Source organism: Prionailurus viverrinus, chromosome B1 (assembly GCF_022837055.1).
Source record: "Prionailurus viverrinus isolate Anna chromosome B1, UM_Priviv_1.0, whole genome shotgun sequence".
Classification (NCBI taxonomy): domain Eukaryota; kingdom Metazoa; phylum Chordata; class Mammalia; order Carnivora; family Felidae; genus Prionailurus; species Prionailurus viverrinus.
The window spans coordinates 102,763,065-102,778,165 of record NC_062564.1 but is presented as its reverse complement, the minus strand read 5'-3'; the positions used below and the strand labels follow the sequence as shown (position 1 = coordinate 102,778,165).

General features: G+C 36.1%; 1 protein-coding gene across 4 annotated transcripts in view; it reads right to left on the bottom strand.

Moving 5' to 3' along the window:
- Positions 1-15,101, bottom strand: part of TRPC3 (transient receptor potential cation channel subfamily C member 3) — a 73,678-nt gene that overhangs the window by 16,721 nt on the left and 41,856 nt on the right. For 3 of the 4 annotated variants that reach the window (XM_047856205.1, XM_047856206.1, XM_047856208.1), the window contains exons 8-11: positions 13,146-13,341; positions 11,625-11,834; positions 10,253-10,300; positions 8,349-8,432 (exon numbers count right to left, since the gene is read on the bottom strand). In XM_047856205.1, the coding sequence (XP_047712161.1) occupies positions 8,349-8,432; positions 10,253-10,300; positions 11,625-11,834; positions 13,146-13,341 (538 nt within the window). The remainder of the gene's footprint in view (positions 1-8,348; positions 8,433-10,252; positions 10,301-11,624; positions 11,835-13,145; positions 13,342-15,101) is intronic. The other variant, XM_047856207.1, reaches the window with a different exon arrangement.

Sequence of the window (15,101 nt, the reverse complement as noted above, 5' to 3'; positions counted from 1 at the left end):
CTTGGTAGGCCAGAAAGGAGTGGCATGATATATTCAATGTGCTGAATGGGGAAAATATACAGCCAAGAATACTTTATCCAGCAAGGTTGTCATTCAGAATAGGGAGATCAAGAGTTTCCCAGACAAACAATAACAAAAGAAGTTAGTGACCACTAAACCAGCCCTGCAAGAAATATTAAAGGGGGACTCTTTGAGTGGGAAAGAAAGGCCAAAAGCAACAAAGACTGGAAAGGAACAAGAAAATCTCCAGAAACACCAACTTTACAGGTAATACAGTGGCACTAAATTCATATCTATCAATAATCATTCTGAATGTAAATGGACTAAATGCTCCAATCAAGAGACACAAGTTATTAGGATGATTAAAAGAAAAAAACCCAAGACCCCTCTATATGCCACCTACAAGAGACTTATTTCAGACCTAAAGATATCTGCAGATTGAAAGTGAGGGGATAGAGAAACATTTATCATGCTAATGGATGTCAAACAAAAGCTGGAATAGCCATATTTATTTCAGACAGGCTAGATTTTAGACCAAAGACTGTAACACGAAATGAAGAAGGGCCCTAGGTCTAAATAAAGGGGTCCATCCAACAAGAAGATCTAACAATTATAAATATTTATGCCCTCAACTTGAAAGCACCCAAATATATAAATACACAAACATAAAGAAACTCATTAATAACAATACAATAACAGCAGGGGACTTAACACCCCACTTACAACAATGGACAGATCATCTTAAGTAGAAAATCAACAAGGAAACAATGGCTTTGAATGACACACTGGACTGGATGGACTTAGCAGATATGTTCAGACATTTCATCCTAAAGCACAGAACACACATTCAAGTGTACATGGGACATTCTCCAGAAAAGATCACGTACTGGGTCACAAATCAGCCCTCAACAAGTGCAAAAAGACCGAGATCCTACCATGCATGATTTTCAGACACAACACTATGAAACCTGAAGTCAACCACAAGAAAAAATTGGGGAAGACCACAAATACCTGGAGGTTAAAGAACATCCTACTAAAGAATGAATGGGTTAATCAGGAAATTAAAGAAGAAATAAAGAAATACATGGAAGCAAATGAAAATGAAAACACGATAGTTCAAACCTTTGGGATGTAGCAAAGGCAGTCATAAGAGGGAAGTGCATAGTAATACAGGGCTACATCAAGAAGCAAGAAAAGTCTCAAATACACAATGAAACCTTACATCTAAAGGAACAAGATACGAAACAGCAAATAAAGCCTAAAGTCAGCAGAAGAAGGGAAATTATAAAAATGAGAACAGAAAAAAATGATATAAAAACAACAACAACAACAACAACAACACCCAGTAAAACAGGAGCTGGTTCTTTGAAAGCATTAACAAAATCAATAAACCCTTAGCCAGACCTATCAAAATGAAGAGAAAGGACCCAAATAAATAAAATCACGAATGAAAGAGGCATGATCACAACCAATACCACAAAAATACAATTATAAAAGAATATTATGAACAATTATATGCCAATAAATTGGGCAATCTGGAAGAAATGGATAAATTCCTATAAACATATAAACTACCAAAACTGAAACAGGAAGAAATATAAAGTTTGAACAAATCCATAACCAATAAAGAAATTGAGTCAGTAATCAAAAATCTTACAAAAAACAAAATACCAGGACCAGATGGTTTCCCAGGGGAATTCTACCAACCATTTAAAGAGGAATTAATATATTTTCTTCTCGAACTGTTCCAAAAAGTAGAAATGGAAGGAAAACTTCCAAACTCATTCTACGAGGTCAGCATTATCTTGATTTTAAAGCCAAAGACCCCACTAAAAGGGGAACTACAGGCCAATATCCCTGATGAATATGAATGCAAAAATTCTCAACAAGATCCTAGCAAATTAAATCCAAGAGTACATTAAAAGAATTATTTACCATGATCAAGTGGGATTTATTCCTGGGCTGCAAGGGTGGTTCAATAATCGCAAATCAATCAACATGATACACCACATTAATAAAAGAAAGGATAAGAACCATATGATCTTAATAGATGCAGAAAAAACATTAATAAAAACCCCAATAAAGTAGGGATAGAGGGAACACACCTCAACATCATAAAGGCCACCTACCAAAGACCCACAGCTAATATCATCCTCAATGGGGAAAAACTGAGAGCTTTTCCTCTAAGGTCAGGAACAAGAGAGGGATGTCCACTCTCACCATTATTATTTAACATAGTACTGGAAGTCCTAGCTTCAGCAACCAGAAAAAAAAAAAAAAGCAATAAAAATAATCCAAATTGGCAAGGAAGAAAGGCAAACTTTCACTCTTCACAGATGTCATGATATTCTATGTAGGACTCCACCAAAAAATTGCTAGAACTGATACATGAAATCAGTAACATCACAGAATATAAAATCAATGTACAGAAATCTGTTGCATTTCTATACACCAAAAATGAAGCAGCAGAAAGAGAAATCAATGAATCTGTCCCATTCACAATTGCACCAAAACCCATAAGATACCTACAAATAAATCTAACCAAAGAGGTAAAAGATCTGTACTCAGAAAAGTATAGAATACTTAGGAAAGAAATTGAAGATGATAAAAAGAAAAACATTCTAAGCTCACGGATTGAAAGAACAATGTTAAAATGTCTATACTACCCAAAGCAATCTACACACTTTATACAATTCCTATCAAAACACCACCAGCATTCTTCACAGTGCTAGAACAAACAATCCTAAAATTTGTATGGAACCACAAAAAACCCCAAAAGCTAAAGTAATCCTGGGAAAGAAAAGCAAAGCTGGTGGCATCACAATTCCAGACTTTGAGCTCTATTATAAACTTGTAGTCATCTAGACAGTATGGAACTGGCACAAAAACAGACACACAGACCAATGGAATAGAATAGAAAACCCAGAAATGGATTCATCAACTATATGGTCAACTAATCTTTAGCAAAGCAGGAATGAATACCCAATGAGCCAATCATGTCTTTAAAATAAGAGCACCAAAGGCCGAGGAAAATATTGTGAGTCAAAAAAGGAAATGATATATAAGCTTGAAAGTCTCAAAAAGAGGAAGAAGAAAATTGTCACAGAAATGAAAGGTAAATTTGAAATAGCACATATGAAGACAAAGAACAATACAGTATGAGAGAAAAGGAGCCAAAGGAGAAATGGATAAAAAATTCAACTGGAATAGAGTAAAAGTGGTTGCTACAGAGGACAGGCAAAGAAGATTCAGCAGGCATCTAATTGGATTCTTTAAAGAAGAGACCCAAATAAAGGAACAGAAAAAAATATTTCAAGATATGATATAAGGATATTATTCAGAAATAAAAGAAGACTGGAATGTATAGATTGAAGAGCCATACTTTGTGCAGGAAGATTCACCTTCAGAAAAACCATACACCATATCTGTGCACCAAAACCATATCTGTGCACATACAGATTCACCTTCAGAAAAACCAACAGCAAGTTATTGGACTTAGAAAATGAATGAAGAAAATGTGGGCATTCAAATCAAAATCTCAGGTCAATAGTATAAGAAAAACAATCCGGCCTCAAACTTTTCCACATCAGCATTTCATTCTAGGAGCAGTGGAGCAATGTTTACATTAAGAAAATAAAGTCATATCTAAGAATTTTGTAGCAAGTCAATATAAATATATAGAAAATAGAAAACAGTTTAGAATATAAAATAACTCAGAACATAGTTCCCATGAACTCTTTCTGAAGAAACTAAAGACAAACTTTAGTCCACAAAGGAAAATGATGGCAAAAAGATCCGTGGCATGTGCCAACTCTGTGGGACTAAAATGAAAACAAATGTGGGTTAAAATCCTGACCAGCACTTTGGCATAAGGATTACTCTGAAGTCGATTAAGAAGCAGAAAACACAGAAAGAGCTCACTCCCCCTCTCCTATCTGCCTAAAAGCAAGACATAAATTTCCCTTTGTGAAGGTCTTCCCTCTCCTTGTTCCAAACCAGAAGGAATTAAAACAACCATCATCACTGGAGACAAAAAGTTGGCACAGGGTCTGCACAGGAAAACCTTAATAAAGCAACCCTAATCTTTCATTGGTTTTCTTGTATACTTACCTTCCCACAATTTAGAACCCTTTAGAGCCCAAACCTGTTTCCTTTGTCTTGTCACTTCTACCCAAATTTACCCTTTGTTAAGGTGGTATGTAAGCTCCCAATTCTAACTACCCCCTTGCGTTACTCATCAGGGAGTTCTCCTGTGTGTATGCATTTTGCTTTTTATAAATACACATGTGTTTTTTTTTTCCCTCATATTAATCTGTCTTTTGTCAGTTTAATTGACAAAACCTAATGGGTAAAGTTTTTTTGCTCCATCACAGTTGTAATGATTTAACTAATAAATGTTAAGAGAAAGGGGGAAGTGATAAAAGATAAAATAAACACATTGATTCTCTCATATTTTAGAGCTGGAGGATCAAAAGATAAAACTTGAAACTTATAAATCAAGTAACAGAGACAGAAATATATGTAAAGACATAAAGATAAGCACCAAGACAAATAACATAATCATCTCAGCAGAGACTGACAATTCTCTTCCCTTTTTTTTTTTTTTTTTTTTTAGCTTGGCAAATGGCCCCTAGGAATTAAGATATTTCCCAACCTCCCCTGCAGATAAACTGTGCAACTTTAAATAAGTTCCTTATAGGAAAGAGGCATATCTTTCTTTCCTATCACCTTCTAAATGTATTTTGGAATGCACAAATAATAGCCAGATTTCCAATAACTTTCTTGGACCATGAAGCATGTTAGACTGAAAGCCAGTCATGACACAATTATATGCTATAAAAGCCTTGGTCCCTGAACATTGGTAGGTAGCATACCAGTCCTGGGATGACCACCTCTTGACTTCTTGAATAGGTGAGAGGAATACATTTCTATATATATGCTTTACATAGTGGTTGGTATTTGGTGGTTTTGTGAGGTTTGCGCCAAACTTAATATCCTAATCAATACAAACAACAGGAGGACGACTTTATAATGATACTGAATACACAAATGAAGATCTGAACAGTTGGAAAGGTATATCATGTTGTTGAAAAGGAAGCCAGACATTATACAGAACTCAATTTTACTTAACACAATCACAAAAAGAACAGAATATTTTATTGCCTACACAAGCTGACTCTAAAGTTCAAACAGAAATAGAAACAAGAAAGAATAGCCAGGATATTATGTAAAATAAGAGTCCTGAAGTAAGGACATATGTATGTGTGTGTCTGTGTCTGTATATTTTATTTAACTTTTGTTATAAACTATAATAATTAAAACAATGTGGTTCTACAACATATGGAAATCCTAGAAACAAATCTAAGTAGATAAAGAAATTTAGTAAGTGATAAAGGTGACATTTCAAGTCAATAAAAAGATATTTATTCAACACATCCAACTATATAATCATCTGGAAAACGAATAAATTTGGATCTCCACCCCACACATTGCATCAAAATATATTCTATATGGATCATATATTTTCATCTGAAAAGTAAAACCATAAAAGTACTAAAGAAAATATGTGTAAAAAATTTCTCAAGTATTCTTACGTGGGGGAAGATCTTCCTAAACAGGTCACAAAATCTAAAAGCGATAGAAAGTTTGTAGAGTTGATGATACAAAAATCATAAAGTTGGGTGAAAATATTAAAAATATATACAACAAACAGAAAAAAATTCTCAACTTGTATCACAGGCAAAGGACTAATTTGAAAAGAATTCTTAATTCTTCAAATATTTCATAAATGAATTCCTCTTTATAACAAAAAACCCATCAAGAAAAGTAAACATGTGGAATACTAAATATAAAAAGATGGTCAAGTTCATTCATTACAAAGAATGCCAAGTAAGACTACACTGTGATACCATATTCACCCATCTATTTGACAAAGATAAAAAACCTTTGGTAACACGCTGTTAGTGCATGAAGGAGGAAATGGGCTCTTTCACACATTTATCGTTAAGACTATAAATTGGTACAAGTTCCATCAAAATCAGTTTGATAATAGCTAAAATATTAAAATGCCTATATACACTTTAACCAGACAATTCTATACGGTTGTGCATGTTTCAAATGTCATATATACGAGGTTACTTACTGCAGTGTTGCTTATAATAGCTAAATATTGGTAATATCCTCTATTTCTATTGATAGAAGACTGATATATTAAATGTAAATATAACCATATAAATGGAATATAATGTAGCCATTAAAAAGTAAGACTTTTGGCACAAAAACAGACACATAGACCAATGGAATAGAATAGAAACCCCAGAACTAGACCCACAAACGTATGGCCAACTCATCTTTGACAAAGCAGGAAAGAACATCCAATGGAAAAAAGACAGCCTCTTTAACAAATGGTGCTGGGAGAACTGGACAGCAACATGCAGAAGGTTGAAACTAGACCACTTTCTCACACCATTCACAAAAATAAACTCAAAATGGATAAAGGACCTAAATGTGAGACAGGAAACCATCAAAACCTTAGAGGAGAAAGCAGGAAAAGACCTCTCTGACCTCAGCCGTAGCAATCTCTTACTCGACACATCCCCAAAGGCAAGGGAATTAAAAGCAAAAGTGAATTACTGGGACCTTCTGAAGATAAAAAGCTTCTGCACAGCCAAGGAAACAACCAACAAAACTAAAAGGCAACCAACGGAATGGGAAAAGATATTCGCAAATGACATATCGGACAAAGGGCTAGTATCCAAAATGTATAAAGAGCTCACCAAACTCCACACCCGAAAAACAAATAACCCAGTGAAGAAATGGGCAGAAAACATGAATAGACACTTCTCTAAAGAAGACATCCGGATGGCCAACAGGCACATGAAAAGATGTTCAGCGTCGCTCCTTATCAGGGAAATACAAATCAAAACCACACTCAGGTATCACCTCACGCCAGTCAGAGTGGCCAAAATGAACAAATCAGGAGACTACAGATGCTGGAGAGGATGTGGAGAAACGGGAACCCTCTTGCACTGTTGGTGGGAATGCAAATTGGTGCAGCCGCTCTGGAAAGCAGTGTGGAGGTTCCTCAGAAAATTAAAAATAGACCTACCCTATGACCCAACAATAGCACTGCTAGGAATTTATCCAAGGGATACAGGAGTACTGATGCATAGGGCCACTTGTACCCCAATGTTCATAGCAGCACTCTCAACAATAGCCAAATTATGGAAAGAGCCTAAATGTCCATCAACTGATGAATGGATAAAGAAATTGTGGTTTATATACACAATGGAATATTACGTGGCAATGAGAAAAAATGAAATATGGCCTTTTGTAGCAACGTGGATGGAACTGGAGAGTGTGATGCTAAGTGAAATAAGCCATACAGAGAAAGACAGATACCATATGGTTTCACTCTTATGTGGATCCTGAGAAACTTAACAGGAACCCATGGGGGAGGGGAAGGAAAAAAAAAAAAAAAGAGGTTAGAATGGGAGAGAGCCAAAGTATAAGAGACTGTTAAAAACTGAGAACAAACTGAGGGTTGATGGGGGGTGGGAGGGAGGAGAGGGTGGGTGATGGGTATTGAGGAGGGCACCTTTTGGGATGAGTACTGGGTGTTGTATGGAAACCAATTTGTCAATAAATTTCATAAAAAAAAAAAGTAAGACTTTGACAATCAGTGTGCCAAGCAATTTGCAGGATTTGCTGCTTCCAAGACGAGTGTACAAAGAGCAGTGTACCCATTAAGTGACATAACCATACATTATAAATTCCTGGATCTTCATTCTTGTGATCTTGTGATCTCTAGATTTCATCAGAAATCTACAGATTTGATAGTCAAAATGATCAACCAGATGGAAAAGAAAAGCTACAACCTCATCTAAGTTGGAAAATAGTGTTCAAATGTCACATCTAATGTCAAAATGCAGAAGATATTTTAAAGTAGCACTAATGGAACAGTATAGACTAAGAATACATTGGAAAAATGGATTACCTAGAGAAATGTCTCAGGTTTCCATACTGTGAAAGCATAATCTTCCTAATATACCATATCTCCCACTGCTTCTCCAGCTCAAGGTATTTGAGGATGTTCTTTGGAAGGTGTGGCAACACTTTGCTTTTAATATCACTCTTCTTCCTCAACCAAAAAAATGAAGGATGTGGAACTCTGATTTCTAAAGTCCCCTCCTACTAACATACTATTTTTTCTGTTCTGTTCTATCCTCATAGTATATCCGAAGAATATAATTCTACTCACCACACACACACACACACACACACACACACACACACACACACACACGGAATTACATACGGATAAAAAGATATGTCTACTGAATGCTTACCTGATAACGTGTTGGCTGGTTGAGAATGCTGTTAAAACTGTGTGATTCAAAAACTCTTGAGTTAGACTGAGTGAAGAGGTTTAACTAGGAAAAAATACAATTAACCTAGTAAATTAGAATACATTCATTTGTAAGTCAAAAATATAATCTACTATATTCTCATTGATAACATTTCTGGAGTCAACATTTCCAAGGAAAACTTTGTGGAAGTGGAGTTTTATCAGTGATTTAATAGATTTTCAAAGGTAAAAATGAATGCAACAACGTAACTCACATTTATCAAAATGTTTATAATGTGCACTGCAACAGAACTGCTTAACTGAAAACATTTTTAAAAGTTGGCTCATACTAAATGTAATTGCCCCTGAGGACTTGTGTGCTTAATCAAAATGTATTCACAGCATCTAGAAGGTAAGGATGCATAGAAGGAACTGTCTGCTCCTGAGCCTGTATTCCTCGCCTACACTCGGACAGGAACACACTACAAGTTCGAATGGTATCATTTGTTATTTTGTAACCCTGAAATATGAGCCAAAATAACATGTCTTTCTAGGTATCTTGGCCTTATACTGAGCAAGATTCATAACTTTCAAGATAATTGGGCTTAAAGAAAATTTTTTTCTTGCTCTCTCTTTAGAGTTTAACTTTAGAGTGGGTAGAAAGAGACAGTAAGAGAAGCACACTGTTACTAGCTACTTTTTATGTATGTCAGCAGGGCCTGCCTCTTACTTTTTGGCAAGCTGCTACCAATGCAGTATGATTCAAAGGCAGGACCACCTATGCGAAAATATGTCTTCACCCCACCACCTGACTTCCATGATCATTACTCAGGATCCTATGTGTGGGATGCTAAGAGGATGTGGCACAATCTTGCCAACAGAAAACCTTAGCTAATAAAATTAATTCTTCTATTTGCCACTAGAGGTCAGTATCTGATTGTTGACTGAGGTTAGTTTTAGGGGTTAGCGCGAAAGATTTCTTGAGGCTCCTTCCTCTCTTCTAAAAAGAGAAAAACAGAGACATATAATTTCTCCAAATTTTTACCAAATTCAGTATGCAGAGAGTATTTATTAATATTTATAATAAAAAATAATATTAAAGAGATTTAAACATCTCCATGCACAATTTAAAAAATAAAATTAAAATGGCAGTTTTTAACTAGATATGGGGAGATTGGGAAGCCATGGCTCATGGCTTCTGAGAGATCAGTGCTCAACTTTTTTTCTATTTCCAGCCACCTCTCTGAAAAAAGCTGTTCTTCCTGCCAATGGTGTAATACAGGCAGAAGAGGACACCATAAATAGAGCACTTCTGCTCCCCTCACATGCATTTGAGCAAGCTGCATTTCCTTTACAGAGGTATAGGTAGCCACAAGACAGACATCTGAATGTGCTCTTCTTTCCCTGACAGTATTTCTCCCCTTCATTATGATACTCTTAAGAATGGAGTCCGTGAAATCAGTTGCCTACAGAAAGAAAACTTTAAGGTGTGAGTGCAAGAGCTGTGAGTTCCCACGCTCTCCAGAGGCTTCCGGTTTTGAATAATAAAGCTTCAGTTAATAAATCCCCAGACAAACAAAGCACCTTCAAAACAAAGTCAATTTCAATAGTGGTGGGAGTTGCCCAGGATGGCAATTAGAGCCTGGCCCATTTAAGAGACTAGCCACCCTGTCTCTGAAGGAGCAGCCCATGGGGAGGAAATGGGCCAGTAACCAAGCCAGAGCAGTAGGTGCTGGGTATAAGGCAGCCATGTGCAGTAGAAAGAGCGAGGCACCTGATGCTGGAAAACTTGGATTTCACACCTACTCCACACAGGCCAGCTAGCTCCCCTGACCTTGTGTAAATACACTACTTTAATGGTTTCAGTTGTCTTATCTATAAAATGGGAATAATAATAATACCTACCTCACAGTGTTGCATGAGGTTCAAATGTACAGCAAAGCACTTTGTAAACTGTGAATGAGGAAGGGCACTGATATTTGTTGAGGCTGGAACTTGTACATCTCATATCATCCTTACATTAATCCTACCAAGTTTTCTCTCTTTCAGATGAGACAACTAAGGCTCAGAGTGATGAAATGACTTATCCATGTTACTTGAAAATAAGCCATAAGCACCAGAATACAAATCCTGGTCTGACATGGAGGCTCTATTCTTTACATTGTACTCCTTCTCGCTGTGTACATATGAGGTACTATTTGAAATCATAGGATGACACAGCCAAATCAATGCCTTGGAACATAATAGCCTTAAGAGCCCATGTCCAAGTCAAATTTAAAAAGGTTTAAAAGGCCACCTTCCTAAGGAATAAGATGCCAGGGTACTAAAAATCTTGGAAATACACATTTTTTTTAAAGAAAGAAATTAAATTGCAATAATCTAGTCTTTTTTCTCAACTTCAACTGACAAAACTTATCCACCTCTGCTCAGAAAGGTCTGTACTTTACGGAGTAACATTGCTATCTTGTGGGCTCCCAAGGTATGACAAGAACAGATCATTTTCACAACTTTAGGCAAAAATTAGTTACTAGTATAAGCAACTCCACACATTTATTCCTGTTATGTCTTGCTCCCTTATTATCTGAGGTCTGCTCATCTCCTCCTGTGTCCTATACCAATTCTATCTCTGCAAATTAAATTCATGATAATAAAGTATTGTCATAAAACTCATCTTTGTTAAAATCAAAGTATGACTCAAACTAAAATCAAAGTATGACTTACCCAGGAAAACTTTGGGACAAACCATTCTTGATTATTTATAAAAATGGTATTTATGAAATATCAAATGGAATATTTGAGGATGCTCTTAGGCCTGTGTTGATTTTATGATATTAAAGAAAAAGGTTACTTAGCTTGATAAAGAGTTTCTACAAATAAGAAGAATGTGGTGGTGGTAAACTATATATGCAGCCAAGAGGAAAATGTGAAATTAAAATTCTTTAACTTCAAAATAACAATTGAGAAGGATGGAACACAAAAATACAAAGTGTTTTCTAACAAGAACTTTCATGTTTACTTTTAACAAGTTAAAAAAGTGTTTTTGTTTGTTTTTAATCTGGCACTTTGCACGAAATTCTGACCAGAAGTAACGCATAGACTAAGTGACTTCTTGAAACATTGTGAAGATATTAAGTGTTAGTCTATGAAAGACTATGGAATGGATAGTAACTTTCAACATCTTCTAAGTTCATACATAAAAATTACTGAACAAACATCAAAAGACAAGGAGAAAGACAAAACATTCATTGCAATGTCTTGGTAAGTTTTTGATACGTACCCTGGACTTGGAGTTACCCATTCCCATTTCTATATCCTTCTGTAGCCGGCTCCTTCTGCATTTGGAGAAGTTAATGATCCTCATGACAAAATAAACAAATGACTTTGGACTAGGAACTAGACTGAAGGGTGGAGGTAATGTTTTTCCATCATCAAAATAAGATAACCAAAGTTTTGAACGGGCAAACTTCCATTCTACGTCACTGTCATCCTGTATCACAAAAATAGAAAAGAAACAATGTCTCATTTTAAAAACTAAATATTCTAGTAATTGATTCCAGTAGGATCATACAATGAACCTAAATTACGCTTTTGAAATAGAGAAGTCACTTATATACATTTATCTGTATATAACTTCTATTGGCCTATATAATATTCTTAGTATTGTTTTCATGATACTCATCTTTTTAATTTTTCTCTTCCATATGGCTGTAACACCTGAAATTTAACCAGAGTGTCCCACCCCCCAGCCAAAAACAAAGCAAAAATGCAAGAAAAATTCAGGGTCAAGGAAGGATGAAAACATTAACTCCTCCCTTCTTCCCCACCTCTGCCAATTCCTCATAATCAATGGTACTTCATCAGTCTTTACCCACCCTCCCTCCCTCCTCATCTAGACCCATCCAAGGCAGGCTATAGATACACCATATTATACTTTAGAGCAAAGGGAAAAGAATAGCACTCAGACGAATTGCACTTTGGATGTCGTGTCTGCCATCTGTCCTCAAATGTCACATAAGGCCCTGGGTGGACTATTCTTGTCTTGTATCTCATTTTATCTTCAGTAACGGCCCAGAGTGATGGAGAGAAAAATGAAGAGAAGGAAGTTCAAAGGTGGAAGAAGTTGGCTTGTTCATTTCACCCTGCCATTACCACACTCAAACAGTTATTCAGAGTGCCACAGTTTTCATTTCTGGGGGACCTAACTTCTGTTTTGAGAATCTATGTGTTTTCTAAAACACACACAGAGACTCGGAGGTTTAACAAATAGCAAAATACTAAAGAGATACTGAATACGAACTGGAAGGACGTAGGAAAACATACATACAATGATGAAGGAAGGCACCAAAGCAAGAGCAATCCAAAATATGAAGTAAAATGACTTCTAGAATACTAAAAATTCTGGCTGGATACAGGACATCACTGATGTTTGCCAGACATCTAGTAATTCCTCTACTAGGATCTTTCAGATGGTTGGCCAGCTAACCTAGGAAAGAATAATTTCCCTATAGTCAGTACTTCTTCTAGCCATTAACTTCAAAACTTCTGAAATATACTCTAAGAGGAGGCAGCATGATGGCAAATTCATGGGGACCCCTGCTGTGCTCCTAGAAGACACTAGAGCCTGTGAGACTATCTATCCAGGAGGGAAACACAGGGAAATGTCCAGGCTCCTTCTGCTTAGGTATAAGCCTCTTTACTGACATGAACTGGACATCTACCAAAGGGCACAAAAACAGATGGAGGATATTATTAGAGTGAGATGGCAAGAATAGATACCATGGACAGAAAGCAGGTTTACCTCAATTTCTTGATATGAGCTATTAATCATAGCAATTAACATGTTGAGTAAAACGACCACCATAGTTACATTGTATATTCCATACAGAACGTAGCCAATATTCTCTATGAATTTGTGATCGTATTTGAGCACAACAGAAGTGACTTCAGACAACCCAAATATTGACCAAAACAGTGTCTTGAAACTTTCTTCTACACTGTTGAAAGAATAAGGTACACAGTAAATAAATTAACAGTTTTCAGTATTAAAATCAAAAGAAAAACAAGTTAGGGTTTGAATACTGTAAAGATGTAAAATGCCATCATTAAATATCATCACAACAAACTCTGAGTATAATTATTTTATTATAGTATTTAACAGAAATTGTTCCTTCAGGGGTTTATGATTAGATGTTGCCAATGCCTACCTTTTCTGTAAATTATCTTCAAGTGAAAAATCCCTGAACTCAGCAGGGGAAAGGCAAAGTCATGCCACAATACCCATTCCTTTCTCCTAAAGGATGGAAATTGGGGGTTTGATTTTATAGGTCATTTAGACCTTTAAATCAAGTTTTCTGGAGTAGAACAAGGTCAGGATTAAGATGATACACTCACTTCAAAAAAAAATATGTACAAACATATTCCCTGCACTGTAGTAGTAGGGAAGAATGAAAACAACCTAAATATCTATCAGTAGGGGAGTTGGTAAATAATTCCATCTATATAATGGATTCCTATGTAGCCACTGGGAAAATGAGACACATCTATCTTCATGTGTTTATATAAAATGGTATCTAAGAAGTACTGAAAAATAAGATACAGCAAGTATGAAATAGTCTACAATTTGACTAAAAAGGAGGGGTTTACAAATACTTATATTCTTGTTTATATATAAAATATCTCTGAAAGTATCCAAAAGAAACCATTGCCTCTGTGAACTAAGGAGATATGAGAGATTGGGGCCCAAGGGTAAAGGAGGGGACATGATTTTCACTGTAGATACCACTCTATGAATTTTTTTGCCACAAGAATATATTACCTAAAAGTTACATTTAACTGGAAATGAATAGGAGGGAACAGATTGCAAGATTCCTGTTCTTTTCATTTATATAATCTACTCCCTGATTCTTCCATAACAGCATGTAACACTTAGGCCCTCACCTGACTAATCACCTACTTTTATCCTTTAAATGAATTTTGCCAACCGAATTTGGCTGCTTTTGGCATATAACCAAGTTGTATTCACTGATACGTGAACCACAAAAATAATCCTTAAACGATTACACATGTAGAATTCCATTACAAAGGAAGGTTCAAAAGTAAGTCCTTTTTCCAAAAAAAGATTTATGGAAACAGTGCTGGTTTTGATTTGTTGTAACAGATTCTAAACAACAATTCCATAGATTTATAGGTTTTAGCACTAGTTTATTTACTCATGCCATCATTCAACAAATATTGATGGAACACCTATCATGTTCTAGAAATTGTGCTACACCCTTATGAGGCTGAATAGAAAGATTCCTATTTCTCTATAGTTGGTGTCTATTACAAAACAGTTCATTGTGTGATTTTATAGCATAGATGGTAGCAGGAGACTGAGAAAACCTATAACCTCTTTGTTCCCACCATTACTTTAACAGTGTCCCCAAATTCTGACTCCTTCCTCTTGCTCTTTTTGCAAACCTTCTCTCCTCTAACTTCAAGAATATCGATTCCTGTGAATACGTATGTGTGGGAGGAGGCAGACAGTAAAACAGGAGAGGACACTGGCAGTGCCTGAGCTCTTACCTTGGGCAAGAGGCTTCAAATAAATGACCTTACATAATCCTCACAATAACCCGGTTCAAACCTTATTGTGTTTATTTTAAAAATAAGGGAACTAACGCAGAGGAGTGCTGAGTAACTTAACCAAAGGCCGCAGCTAGAAAATAGCAGAGATAATGCATCCATATCCAGGTCTGCCTGATTGCTAGCCTAG